Source organism: Montipora capricornis, chromosome 10 (assembly GCF_036669925.1).
Source record: "Montipora capricornis isolate CH-2021 chromosome 10, ASM3666992v2, whole genome shotgun sequence".
Taxonomy (NCBI): domain Eukaryota; kingdom Metazoa; phylum Cnidaria; class Anthozoa; order Scleractinia; family Acroporidae; genus Montipora; species Montipora capricornis.
In genome coordinates this window covers 53,892,146-53,907,145 of record NC_090892.1, presented here as the reverse complement: position 1 = coordinate 53,907,145, position 15,000 = coordinate 53,892,146, and the positions used below count along the sequence as shown (strand labels likewise).

General features: G+C 39.7%; 2 protein-coding genes across 3 annotated transcripts in view; both read left to right on the top strand.

The window, feature by feature from the left end:
• The window catches only part of LOC138022050 (hydrocephalus-inducing protein homolog), a 98,895-nt gene that overhangs the window by 3,838 nt on the left and 80,057 nt on the right, over positions 1-15,000 (top strand). Inside the window, exons 1-9 of one of the 2 annotated variants that reach the window (XM_068869070.1) lie at positions 9,488-9,812; positions 11,857-11,982; positions 12,135-12,254; positions 12,515-12,649; positions 12,793-12,918; positions 13,087-13,285; positions 14,276-14,384; positions 14,486-14,578; positions 14,791-14,917. In XM_068869070.1, the coding sequence (XP_068725171.1) occupies positions 9,654-9,812; positions 11,857-11,982; positions 12,135-12,254; positions 12,515-12,649; positions 12,793-12,918; positions 13,087-13,285; positions 14,276-14,384; positions 14,486-14,578; positions 14,791-14,917 (1,194 nt within the window). In that variant the 5' untranslated portion in view covers positions 9,488-9,653. Of the gene's footprint in view, positions 1-9,487; positions 9,813-11,856; positions 11,983-12,134; positions 12,255-12,514; positions 12,650-12,792; positions 12,919-13,086; positions 13,286-14,275; positions 14,385-14,485; positions 14,579-14,790; positions 14,918-15,000 lie in introns of those variants that run through there. The other variant, XM_068869071.1, reaches the window with a different exon arrangement.
• LOC138021019 (titin homolog) lies at positions 3,073-5,175 on the top strand. Its single transcript, XM_068867900.1, has one exon. The coding sequence runs from the start codon at positions 3,073-3,075 to the stop codon at positions 5,173-5,175; it is 2,103 nt and encodes a 700-aa protein (XP_068724001.1).

Genomic DNA, 15,000 nt, shown 5'->3' with positions numbered 1-15,000 from the left:
ATTCCCGTTGTTTTACGACTAACACGACAAGTACTGTTCAAAATTGTCTAGCCATGGTAACAGAAAGTGGAGATCAGAAGAACAACAAAGCTAGTAGCTAGTTGTCGAAGCTAGACCGACTGAAATTCCTCTAAAAGACAACACATCTGAAATTAATCAAAATCGTCTCAGGCCGCTAAGGGGAATTGGTTCATAAACAAAAAATGCGGCTACAATTATCTCTTTTACCTTTCTTTTCTGCTTTCCTCCTGTGTCATGGTGGATTATGGATAACGCTACATTGAGAACAAGCAAATTTTGGTTTGAGCCGCCATGTGGCCGATCGAGTGATGTCTATGAATGAACTCAGAATATTCGCTAGATTTTTTCATTTCAGCCATGGATAAATCAAGACAAACACAACCAAATGCACATTTAACCCATTGGGTGATCAGTTTTCAATGCCTAATAAAGGAAAAGACTAAAATAGTGCGAACAAGTATGGATGAATTTTTACCGTTTTCACCGTAGATTCCACGACGAGAAACCCTGCGAAAACATACCGTCCTAGAAGCACGACGGTCAAATGTCACGGGAATTTTGCGTGACATGACACTCATTTAACTGCCGCCTTTCCTCGAACTATCGACCAATGAGGTAAAACCAGGAAGCGTTTTGGAATTGAAAATTGATCTTCTGAAAAGACGATCTTTATCTGCAACAAGGTTTTGTGAAAGCTGCCTCTTTACATTTCTCAGAAAATTAAACTCCACACCAGTCGAGCCAAAAATGAAGTCACTTAACTCTTCTTTGATATTCAATTCGCGATCGGTTAGGTGCACTCTAAAAACCTACGTGAGCTGCAATAGATTCAGGATTAGCTGGAGACAAGGGATCTTGATAAAGCAATCATGGCAGGAGAGAAAAATGTGGAGGAGGGTCGAGACGAAAGTTTCGTCCACGTGATTGCTCGATGGAAGATGATGATGGTGATGAACTTTCCAGAATTCAACTAACTCTTGGCTTCATATTTTCATCTCAGAACAGTCCAGCAAGCATGAAGTCAGCCTGAGTCTAAGGGATAGCAAGAGTCCATTAGCCAAGAATAAGAATATAGTATCAGGTTTGCCTCATCAGCGTCAGAAAAGTTTCTATTTTTAAACCAAGTTTTGCCGAAAATAAACAATAGACCAAATCTTCTATCTCAACGTTGTACCCAATTCAAACCTCCCGGGGTTAAGATTCTCTGTGTATTGTATGGCATTTACATTTAAATGACATGGAAATAGCTGGAACAAAACATATTCTTCCCAAAAGGTTTGAATTAGGTACAACATTGATTTAGCCGATTTATAATTCGTCTATTGTTTATTTCCCCGCAAAACTTGGTTTAAAAATATGCACTTTTCTGACGCTGATGGGAACAAAGGAAATTTGGGTAAATGTTGCTCTTTGGTGATGGACTCTTGGAAATAGCCAATCACGTGCACAGTTGGCACGAATGATGCGCATGCATGGATGCACGGTAGATACATGTTACTTGCTAGCTGCATGGGAGGTCCGTATAGCGAAAACTTATTATTTTTTTCCTCTCTCTCTTTCCCTTCCTCTCTGAAATCACTTTTTTAAATTGTTGACTCGCACCGCAGTTGATAGCGAACGCAGTATTAAAGGTCTTAAAGCGACTTACAAAACGTTAACTGAACATTTCAAAGAGCAATATTTTTATTTGAATATATATTCTGTTTCCAAACCTCTTGTCTAATAAAAAGTAGCTTCTGTATGCAAACGGAAATTTAAGGTCATCACACAAGCGCAAGCAACCAAGGCTAGAATTCCGCCTGCCGTGAGCGGGCCGGATGAGAAAATTCCGCCCACTCCCGGAACCAACCAGATTGCAGGATTTGTTGAATTCCGCCCGCTCACGCACTGAGAAAACGTTGGTTTTGCCTATACTGACGACCTACATTCAAAAGTGTGGATTGCGACCCGGACGTGCGTTACTTGCGTTTGTGAAAAGACCCGAAACTTTTCGACCATCAATTTTGCCAGACACGATTCTCCCTATGCCTTGAACAAGAAAACGTCTTTTAGGCAAGAAAATTAATAAATAACAACTTTTTCTCTCCTTTAAAATATCAATTAAAACCTTTATAGTAAAACGCGGATGGTATGTCCTTTCGGGCACTTGAACAAAAACGCGACAGCCTAAAGTTGTCGGCCTCAGCTCATGTATGTTATCGCTAAGAGTTCAGCTCTTTGCTCCAGATCATTCATATATCATTTGGCCTTAATTAAAGTTTTCGCGCCTTCCTAACTGGGGCTCTATAACAGAAAGCTGTTCTTTTTCTACCATGCCCGGCAGTGGCGTTCAAGAGAATCCCATTTCTCTCTATGCACAGTTCTTGTTTTTTAATACACGAATCGGTTTCCCAAGAAATCTTTAGAATTGCCATAGTGTTGTTCGCGAAGCGACTCAGAAAGAAACTCTGGATAATTACAAAGCCGGAATTCTTACAAGCTCACTCCAGTGCTCCATCGTTTCGTGTAATGATCTCGTCGTGGAGAAAGCCAATATTTGTCGGAAGGCGTCATTGGCTAAATGACGATGTCAGTGCATCAAACCAAGCTATCTCTACCTGTTTCTCTCAACCGGGCGGGAAAATGGGGAGAGCGTTGCAAGCAATTATGCGCAGTAAAGATGCACAATGCAATAGGCCATTTCCGAGATCATGTCTGCCTACTCTTCAAAGCCAGTCTAAGTGCTAAGTTTTTCTTATGAAAATTAGTTTCATTCATATGTAAAGTAGATCTGATTACCGTCACAAAAACGTTACACTTAAACTCGCCCTGAAGAGGAGTTAGACGTGAACTCGGAAATGGCCTATTCGAACTTGTTGGGCGCGTGAGCACGTGAAACCGACAGAGTGTCTGTGACGTTCGTTTCTCGCGAGCTTTGTGTGATTGCCACAGCTAAGGGCCAGTGAATTATAAAAGCAAATTCGATCTGAAGCAAAACTAAGCCTTTCTTATAAACAGTAATTAGTTACAAAAGCGAATAATCAAGTTGTCCTGAAGTGTTTTGGCTCGGAAATGACGAATCGCTTTCTAATTCGACCGGAGGTGAAAAGAAAACAATGCAAAGCTTCCTCAAGTATTCTCCCTGTCGACTTGGCTGCGGCGTATGCATGTTACCACAGCAATTTAGCAGAGCAAAGGAAACTAGAGCAAAAGCTGCACGTCATTGATTTAGAGACCAGTCAAATGAAGAAAGATTTTCGACAACAGAGAGAAGTGCTCGAAAAAGAAATAAAGCAAAACGAGAACTACTATTTCTGGGGATGCCATCGTGTGTTCTCTGCCGCGACTTTAATAACTGAATCTGATTCTTACAAGAAACAGTTATACACTGGACCTCGACCAACGAAAGCCAAGCTTCCTCGAAAGACACTTCAGAGGCTGAATCAGCTGATTCAAAAATTACAAGCTGAGGACGACTTAGAAACTCTTTCGAAATTTCAACAATGCGCGCGCTTTGCGAAGAGAGAAACTCATCCATTGCTGAGGTCAAGTTCGTCTCTTTGTGCTTTGAATAGTGATCTGGATTTATCACAGACACATCGCTTTGCTATGGATGAAGAAAGCGCACTCAGTATTGACAGATCCATTGGACGTTCTTCGAGTGAAGTTAAAAGGGTCCGCTCAGCGCCATCAAGGGTGGCCTCCGACAAAAGGGTTTTGGCAAACTACAAAAATGGTCGAAAGGACAGTTCATTTCCGCGACAACGCACAAGTTTGTCCGATGTCACTTCTAGATACCCGTTCTCTAAGGATAAGGAGACAAGTAACAGTGATTTCTGTACTGGTGACATGGACGGGCCCCCGGCGAAATTAGCTTGGACAGAGGAAGAACGTGTTATCATCGACGATGAGGTAAAGGATGCGGATATTGGTGAGAGTGATTTGGCATGGCAGCAACAATCGCAATTGATCATGGAAAAGTCAAGTGATATCGAAAAATGGGTTGCCAACGTAGCTGAGTATCACTCCTCGCAAAGCATCATCACGGATACATTTGACAGTGATTTGGTAAGGTATCAGTCAAATTTAAGTGCAAAACCGTGCGAAGAATATCATCAATCTGACGAAGCTACAACTACTGAAGAAAAGACAGCTACGGACTCTAAATTGTGGTCAACTGGTGCCATATTCTCCCCTGAACTGGAGGGAAAGACAACGGATGATATCAACTTGAATGTGGACCAACCACAGGTGGACAACGTCAGATACAAGTTCACACCAACTGCACACACAGAGAGCAAACCGAAAAGGAAGTCTTTCGTACCTGTTCATCAAATAAAATCAGAGAGCAAGGATTCAAAAAGCCTGCCGGAGCAAAAGACTCACAAGGAGGAATCTTTGCCATCAACAATATGTTCGACTAAGGGAGCTTACGATGCAGCAACACAACTCTCACAATCGAGGCTCAGTGAACGTGAACTCGTTAATACAAAACATGCGATACAGAGTGAAGAAAACAGAAACGATAACAAGTACAATGAAATAGTTAATAACTTTGGAAAGCGGGAAACGGAATGCAACAGGAAAAGTGTTGTCCCCAAATCTCAACCAATAAAAAGTAGTGTAGTAAGTATCACCTTTCCAAAAAGTGATCTCCAAGGCTTGTCCAGTCGACGTAAAACTCTCAACCCCAGAACATACTACAAACATTCCAAGGCTCATTGCGATAACTTTAAACAGGAGCAAGAAATTCAAAGAGAACAAAGAAATTCACTGAATACAACCGCTGGGAACAGCGAAGCTAAAAGGGACTCGTTGGACCTTGAGGGCTTGTCAAGCCAACGAAAGTCTCTCGCCCCGCAAAGATCACACAACAAGTTATCAAAGCTACAGAATGATGCCTGTCAAAATGAGAACGAGGTTCAAAGAGACAAAAGAAAGTCACTTAAAACATCCACTGGAACCAGTGAGGCTAAAACGGGTTCGCTTGATCATGATGAAAATCCACCCAATGAGCAAAAAAAGCGGAAAGTTTCCATTTTTAAGCGCAAGTGTTTGTCTGACGTTTTGTACAGCGCACAAACGCAAATAGAGAGTCGACTGAGGAATCGTGTACAGGGATTTTTAACTGTACGAGGCGACGTAGAAAAGATTGAAGAAATAGATTCATTTTAGTCAAATTGTCTCTTGAGATGGCGCCAATGTTAGCTTTGGAGAAACCGTCGGTTAGAGAATACAAGTTTTGTGTATCGTCAACTAAGAAATGATTTTTTTTTATGAATTGTTTAAATGATTAAGGAAGGAATTCATCCATGCAGTGCAAAACATATCCTGAGTATAAATTTTATGTAAAGAACTTAGATTTATACAAAGAACCAAATTTGACTTTTGTAACTGACCAAGCAATAAAGTTCTTCAGAACGAAGAGGTGTGACTCATTATACCAGAACAGGACTTGGGTTTTCAAATAATTGCTTCCTACACAGGGAATATTATTTCTTTTTCTTTTCTGAGTCTCGATCTTGAACTTACTGTTGTTGCAAGTTCCCAGGCCCTCTTCCCGACCTCTCTATCAGATGGTGTGAAAGGCATGAAGGATATTTTGCAGAACTCCAACGCACCGACTGCTGAACACCATGTAGATATGCTGCCCATATTCCCAGTTCAAAAAAGGTGAATTCCAGTTACCATTATACCCCTTCATGAACTTCCAAAACGTAAAACACCACAACTGTGTTCCGAGAAAAGTGCTTTCTCCCAACGACCAAAGGGCAAATGCAAGATGCGATCGTTATCCAGACAAATCGTTCCATGGACAATTAGCTCCCAATGTAAAGAAATGTCAGCTACTGCAGATAAATGCAGTGTTCTTGTAGCGACGGGTACTCAAGGCCAGCCTGATCAACAACCAACTTGGCTCGAGTTTCGATGTGCGAGGCTGTGATTACGGAAATATACTTTACGGACAATCAATTGTTTTCACTCGATCGAAGTTAGTCGAGCTATGACCTGATTGATTTATTATAAAGCCAGGAATCCAAGATCATATGATAAACTGAAATAACAATACAAAAAAGGCTTGCTTAGTTCTAATAGCCAGTCAGTACTGACATTCCAATCATTCCACAGCAAAATTGAGGGCTAAAGGCGAAAACTAGTGTACATGATCTTAACGAAAGAATTGCACGGTCAGACAATACTAAATGAAACTCGTTTTGAGGAACAAGCTAGATTTTTGTAAACTGAAAAAGCGCAGCTGATATAAAGAAATCCAAATGGAATTGAAAACTATGCCACGTGTTTAAAGCTTATCAAATTGAGACCAATTATTATCTTAAAAAACTAGCGAAAGTACGAGCCCTTAACTTAATCATATTTAAGTTCAAAGGAAAGGTAAGAAGTGACTTACATAACAGTTTCGCTTTGCCGATCCTTTCCAAGTCTTCAACGTCTCACAACTTTCTCCACTGAATACTTCTGATCCGTCCGGTACCAGAACCAAAACTAACAACCAAATGCAGTTCGGGCCGAAACTAAAACTTACATTTAAGTCACGTGATTGAAATAAGATTGGACCAACAAGCTAAAAATTACAGATACGGAAAAAACCGCTAATCTCGTACCCAGCTTTCCCACGGTCATACGGAACAGAGTGAAATCTGGGTACGAGATTACAAAACCGCTACAGTTCTCTTGTAAACAGGAGCAAGTTGGAAAAAAAAGAGGTTTACCGGATTTAATACGGTGGATTGCTGTAGCCAAGTTGAATTTAAAGTATTGAGGTGGTTTATCATTCTTATTATATAGCAAGCAATTCTCAGGCTAAATGAATTACTCTGATCAGTTGGTTTTCGGTCGGTATTTTACTGTACGAACCATTGCCATGGAAACGTTCCGTTTCCGTATTTTTTCTCTCTCCCGGGAAATTCAAGTTGAGCGAAACACAAAAAGTTTTTAAAAAAGGGGAATGTTTTTTTTTTATCACAACAGTACAATTATAGCAAAGGGATTTAGTTTTACATGTGAAAGGTTACCATTCAAAGTTCGCTGATGGATGGCGAAGATTACGAACATTCACCAAGCGGAGAGGTGTCCGATCGCACAAAGAAACGATACCATATAATGAACAACTACTAACCTCTCCGCTTGCTCGGGACAGTACTGGGGAATATTTCCCCGCGGTCGTTTTTCTACGAACCTCGCTGCGTTCGGTCCCTACTGCCACGACCTCGGGCCAATATTCCCCAGTACGGCCCTCTCGCCCTCAAGGGCCACGGGTCAATAGCCCATTCGGCTTCGCCTCATGGGCTATTGACCCGTAGCCCTTGCGGGCTACGGGTCTAATTGTTAAATAGACCGTATGGATTGCACTTATCACTCGCGTAACAGTCACTGTAATCCACAAAATCTAACTGGAACATTCTCCCGTGTATATGATGGGACATAAAGATTACTTCATAGAACGTGCGACGTACGGATCTTTATTCACGAGTTACAAAATTGGGAAAACGAAAGAGTGAGCGCAGCGATCGAGTAAGTTTTCCAAAGTTTTGCAACGAGCGAACAAAAACCAGTACAAATCACTTTCTATACTGTAATTTATTGAGTGTATAACGAGAATGAAATATATATCCTCGAAATCACCTTTGTCAAATTTCCCGATGCCATAAGATTACATGCATAACAGCAAGAAATTCAAGTTAGACGGATCTAAATGACCGAGCGTGATAATGATTATGATAATAATAATAATAATGATGATAATAAAGAATTTACTTATTCAGCTTTAAAAACAGAAAAGCATCTACATAATTTACAGAAACATAAAAAATTAAGAATTGGAAGTAATATACAACATTAAAAATTGTTATAAATCATAAGAATACAGTCACTGTGCCAATAACGAGTTCATTCCTTGCGGTTCACATCTGATCAAATAGCTCTTACAGGCAGTACAGTGGCCCAGACTCTCTAATCCTAAAGTCTCGCTAATTCCTTATCGATTTCAAAGTCACTATCAGTAATGTTCAAAGGAGCTCTTCGCGTATAACGTGAGCCTCTCAAGCACAGTAGTGCAGACCTCAGGAGGGCGAATCCACGACATTGTAGCGCTGTAGTTCTCACCCTTCTTGGTTGAAAAAAGTTCAGCCAGTCAACTGTGATACTTCTTGCATTCATCTGCCATTCCTCCGGTGGTAGTAAATACCAGTGGGGTAAAGAAGCATTGTTCGACTTCTAGCACCCTGCTGGCGTACATTCTTTTCTTCTCACTCTCATGCTAGCGGTAGATTTGTTTTATGGTTAGGCCTCTATAAGACTCTGAATTCGGGTGACAAACCCTAACATCAAAAAAGGCAGAGCCTTGCCGCTCCCAGAAGCCACGAGCACTGAATGTCGAGCCGGGCATCCGCTGCTCTGTTCGTGCCAGGTGTCAGCACTTCTTCGTTTATCTCCTGAAGTACCGGTTCAAAGTGGACGCCATTACACACCATCTTTGGCATTTTGGCTTCCAAATCGCGCAGCTCATTATGTCTTTGAATAAGGAAGCCTCCACGTCCGCATACCATGGCGTGATCTACATCAAAAACACCTCCACGCGCACAAGTAGACGGGGTGTCGCTTATTTGCCAATCGTATCTCAAATGAATGGCGTCTTTGAATTCTCCGCAGCGAGGTCGGCAGCTCTCTTGGTTTGTTCAGGAAGGGCATTCTTCACTTCCTCTAGGTTTTCTCTGAGGCGTGCATCCTTATCTCTGTGGTTACATTGCTGCAGTGTTACTACTACTACTACTACTACCACTACTACTACCACTACTACTACTACTACTACTACTACTACTACTACTACTACTACTACTACTACTACTACTACTACTTCTACTACTACTTCTACTACTACTACTACTACTACTACTACTACTGCTGCTGCTGCTGCTGCTGCTGCTGCTGTTGCTGCTACTACTACTAATGATAATAATAATAACACGGTTTCCAGTCCTGCAACAAGTAGACAAAATATCACTTCCCATTCAGAGTAACCGGAAAAATAAGGAAGAATTGATTTCAAAAAAATAAAATAAATAAATTTAATTGTTTCATAACCATTTTTACTATAACTAGTAGATACCAGCGACAATAACATCTTGAGGCATATTTAGAATAAGGAAATCAAACTGTTCCCATTTCGATGTAAAAACAAAATAATGATGCAAGGCTGGCTCGTAAGGCTGTGAGGATCTGTATTTTTTTCTTTTTTGAATAATTCGTTTGGCACGGCCTGATTTGGTGCCCGGAAATTGAAACGATCGCAAAAGTCTGCGACACGTCGGGAAAATAGAAACACTTCCTATTTTCCCGATTTGTCCCCGACCATCGTAGATTATCGGGGATGTCTACGAGTAATGGTTTCATTAGTCGGCAAAATAAGATCGTCTGGGACTTTCCCGACATATGGGCTTAAGTATGCGTGCGCAGACTTCGGAATACCATGGCAACATATCCCGCTCAAACTTTCGGAAAAATGGCGGAGACGTATGCAGTGTTTACAAAATCAACGAGTAGGAGATTTGACACGATGAGAAGTTGAGGTAATTTACTTCAGAAAAATTGACCTTGGGAATACTAAGTCTTCATCGAACAGGACAATTACTGCAATGCCGCAGGGAAAGCTTCGTGGGGGAGGACTGCGCGGTGATGTTCAGTCCACTGTACGCGAGAGTTACGGAGGAAAAGCAATGTCTTCTAACTTTAAAAGCCGTGTTGTTCACCCAAGAAACCCTAAACTTGTCAAAGGACGTCCTGAAGATGACAAGGTAAGGAAAACACAACTGATCGTTTTGGCAAATTGCATATTCTGACCAGAATCGTGCAATAGGCTGGTTAAATATATACGACCAATGCATGGTTTTATTTCTGGCCTGTCTGAGAAACGTTTGTCGTACATGTATACTATTGCAAACAATTTTTTTGGAAAGGAATGTAGTCCCATTTGCAGCATCATTTTTTTAAGTTATTGCCAGAGCGACAGTTTCATGCACATGAGCAGTGTAATCAAATTATACCTCCTTTTGGCGATTATAATTAGACAATATAAATACTAAAGTACAACAACAACAATAATTATCAAAATAATGGAAAGAAACCATGGTAAATGGGTCTAAAAATTGTTTTTGCCGAAGTAAATGTTGACCTTAGTGGTATTTAAACCAGGGCCCTGTTGTTCTAAAGGCGATTAACGCTAATCCCAGGTTAAAAATTAACCAACGATCTCTACTCCTAAATGCTGTTCAACGCTGATATTTTGCAAAACTGTACATTAGAAGAAGCCAATAATCAAAAACAAAAATAAGGAAACTGTAACCAAAAATTTGAAAACATGAAACATTTAAGGTTCACGCTAATCCTGGATTAAGTTAATCGGCTTTTGAACAACCGGCCTGAACAACTGGCCTGGATTGCTTAATCCAGGATTAGGGTTAACTTTTGTTTCATGTTTTTGCTTTTTGGTGAACGTTACTTTTGCTTATTTTTGTTTTTCAAGATTGACTTCCTCTAATGTAAACTCTTGCCGAATATCAGCGTTGAACGGCAAATTATTGGGAGTAGAGAAATAAACTCCTTGGTTAATCTTTAATCTGGGAAAAGCGTTAATCGGCTTTTGAACAACCGGGCCCTGGACAATAACCTTTCAAAGCTGAAGATGGACTTTGTATTCAATTCAGAGCCTTTCATTTTAACTCTGCTGTAGCTATATAGGGACTGCAGCTATGGCCAACTATCACCACCCTTGCATGACACTCTTTGCCGCAGTTGACATAAATAGCTCAGAATTACAAGTAATAAAGAGCAATCAGCTGTAGTAAAGATGCTTACATGGGGCTGATGCTGGGAACTCCAAGTACCAGATCTAAAGCTGTAGCCGTGATGATGAATTATGGGATGAGTGGGAACAGATTCAAGTGGCTCATGTTCTTTTGCCACTCTCAAAAATTTGGAACAAGTGTCATGCCTATGCATGGAAAGATCCTGAATGCAGGCCTCCACAGTCATTGGGATCACCCTAATCTTCAAGAACAACAACAACAACAACACAACAACAACAACTTTATTTGTACCAACAGTAAAGCAATAAGCTACAAGATATTACAAAAATAGAAAGGAGTACAGGCTGCCCCAAATACCCATACGGGCTAATGAAATAGGACAGCCACACTCTGGTAATTAAGCTAGTATAAATTAGGTCAGATGCACACATATACGCACACACGCGCCAAAGCAAAAAACACATAAAAACTGAGAAAGACAAAGTGTCAAAAACAACGGAAAGCCAGAAGAATTATGATGTTAGGATAATGAGAATTTTTAATAGTTTTCAAAAAAAGTTAGCTTTAGGTTTTTCTTAAAATGTTTGAGAGGAAGAAGCTTTAGGTCATCACTTATATCATTCCAGACTTTAGCACCCTGAAAACGTATATTAAAGATTCCATAATTGGTTCTGGCCTTCGGAATTGCACAAGTCATTTTGCTAGATAATCTGGTATTATAACTATGTACATTCCTAACAGGATTAAAAAACACTTGGTCTCTAGGCATGGGAAGCTCATGGTCTCTTTTCCTTGTAGGGTTCGAATTATTGCTAACCTTTATATGTAACATTAACCCTTTGCCGTTCAAACCAGCCTAAACCGGCCAGACTTAGTATTTCACTCTGTCTAACGCCAGACTATTTTACTCATCAATGGGGAACCCCTGGGAGTCAATGGGTTAAATTTTCTTATTGAACAGATTTGATAACAGTCACTGTCACTTATTTTAATTAACCAAGCGTTAAATTATTTTTTTCACTGTTATCTTCAGCAAGCACCATCTGCATACATGGCTGAAATGCAACTCACCACAGATGAAAGGCTGAAACTCACCTACGAGATGAGAGTACCACAGATAATTGAGCTACTTGACATGTCAGAACAATCACTTCAGAGGGTACAATTTTCAGATTAACTTACGTCATGTTCTCTTTCCAAACGAAGTGTGATTTTTTTCTGATCATTGTCATGATTCAGCTAAATTACTATTGTTGCTTTGTCAATAAATAATTTTTCTTTGCAACAGCTGTTCTTTATTGTTGATTGCAGTTTACTACCATGGATATAGAAGAGCCCATATTTCAGCCGTTCCCGTCAGATATCGTGTTCCAAAATTTTGAACCTTTTCAGACATATGAGGTTCCCTTACAACTGCGCAATAATGATAAGGTAGGTAATAATTATCACAGCTTTTGCAGGCAATCTTGGAGTTGTACAGAGTCAATGAGCTTGGAGGTACATCTTTCACTATCAGTCCATGATTACTTGTTTTTGAGTTCTGAAGGGTTATCTGCCAGTGAATTTCTGTGACATGGTTAATGACCTAGTCCTTCAGCAACCACTTTGAAATGGCATCAGGCCAGTCCAGGCTATTCCAAACTGGCTGCTGAAATGAATTTTTGATATTTTAGTGTTATTTGTTTCTTTAGGTTGCCCGTCTGGTTAAGGTTACCCAAACTGACTCTCCATACTTCAAGATTGTTAGTCCGCATGATGTTGGACATAAAGTGGCTCCTGGAATGGACACAATTTTTATAATCCAATTTACTCCTGATGAAACGAAGGTACAAACAGTTCTGGTGAATGAAGAATGCATGCAAAGAAATAACTCAGTTCTTGTATTTAATTAGTATAATGTCATGCAAAGTCAAGCACTGCAACCAGTAATTATACTGACTGTAAAAAAAAAAATTATGTCTTCTCACAGGACTATACTCATGAGCTAATCTGCATCACTGAAAGAGAAAAGTTCCTTGTACCAGTCAAGGCCATTGGAGCCAGAGCCATCTTGGATTTCCCTGATGAGATCAGTTTTGGTACTTGTCCTGTGAAGGTGAGGGTCAAGGAAATTTTGAAGCTTGGTTGATTGCAGGGTTCAAAACATGCTGGGGAATGAAGGCAACGGAACATAATTTTATTGTCAATTTATTCTTTTACTTCCAGTGGCCACTTACATGTATAGTCTAATGCAAGGCAATTTATTGTCATATTCCTTTTGTAGTATGCAACTACAAAGACTCTTCTTGTGCGCAACATTGGTAACAGTGAAGCAAAGTTTCAGCTTGCTGTGGTTGAACCATTTTTTGTCACACCAGAGAGTGGGCGGCTTGCTGTAGGGGAAAGTATGCAGATTGATGTGGATTTCAAGGCACTTCAAACTGGAGACCATTCCAGTCACATGATTCTTAATTATGAGACAGGTACATTCCCTTTTTTGAGTTGACTCACCTGTAGATTTTGAAAAGTTATTGAAGTTCACAGTTAACATGTGCAAGGATATCCCTAGGGATGTTAATGGATTAGAAAATAACATCAACATATGGTGTGTAATGTAAAACATGGAGGAACTGGTATGGATGTAATGTAACGTTAAACTTTTCTGTTAACATATTAGGTCATATAGCCTTGTGGGACAAAAAAAGCTCTTTGGCTTAAGTTCCCATTCTCTGGGTGATTATTATGCAACAGTTTATTCAGGTCATCTAGTGCAATCTGCCTACCGCATTACTTTAATCTTGGCAGAGCTGCACTCATGAGGCAGGCTGTTGATAATATAAGGATAAATGTTGACTCATAATGGATGGGGTGTTTTCTAGTTTGGGTATCCCCATTTGCATACAATGTTATTTGTTTAAATTCCATGTTAGCCCAACTAACAGGTGTTGTATTTTGGTGCTTTGATCCTCATTCAACTCAAACATGTGCATTTTAATAATTTAAAACCAACTACTCTCCCTCTCAGTTGAGTATCATATCTTTTTTGAGATAATTAATTTGAATTTTTTACATACCCTCGCGATAATAATAATTATTTTGTTATATGCTAACTTCAACTCAGGTTGATGGGAAATTTCCTGCATTGTCATGGTCAAATAAGACACATTAATACAGTAACTGTAATATACATGTGAGAAATCACGTTGAAATCAAATTTATTGAATTAGAAGATTTCCATTCTAGTTGTCCCTTTGCCAGTTGCCAAACAGCAAGCACACACCAGTATCAAGTTTAAAATCACGATTAATTTTTGCCTATGTGAGACATCATGTCTATCTGCCATCCTACAATATTACTGTGGGTAGAATTTTATTGAATTTAAAACTATAGGTTGTTTTTAGTTTTATTGTATTGATCAAAGGTCAAACATTAATTTTTCTGAATGCTAAGTGTAAAATCTTCCCTTATTTCAGGGGAGGACGTCTATATAAGTTTGTATGGGGCTGCCATTGATTGCAATGTCAGGCTGGACAAAAATGCAGTCAAGATGGAGAACACCTTTATATCCTGTGCTTCCCAGAGGTATATTTGGATTCATTAAATGCACAGTATGAGAAAAAAATACCATGATGCATTAAACTGAATTACAAAAAAACAATCATGCTGTTTTGCTTTATTTCCAGGACTGTAGCTATTTCGAACAGGAGTGACATTATTGTTCAGTTCAAATGGAGTAACTTCGCAACCTTAAGAGAGGAACTTCAACAAAAAGACAGGTGTTACTTTGTTCCCCCAAAATCTTTGCATGTTATTACTGTTAAAAGGCCTCTTGTAAGCATTATACATTTCAGTTTAGTTTTCCTTTGGAAAATGAGTTATCCACTTGAAAGGGTTTTCTACATGTAAGCCTTGAATAATTGGGTCCTGTTCAGCTTTCCACTGACAACTTGTTGTCAAAATGTCTCAAGGAATTTCTTTGTTTTAAAAGATTTTACATGGACTTGGAAAGTGAAGAAAATGCTGAAAGAGATGATTTTTTTGAAGAGTGCCTCAATGATCCAACACTCAGGGATCAGGTGTCAATACTGACAAGGAAATTCAGGAACAAAAGCCAGGTATGTGTAAATTCAGACAAATGACACAACTTGTGCAATTCAAGATGTCTTAATGTAGGTGGATTGTGTAAGCAAGGGGGGAA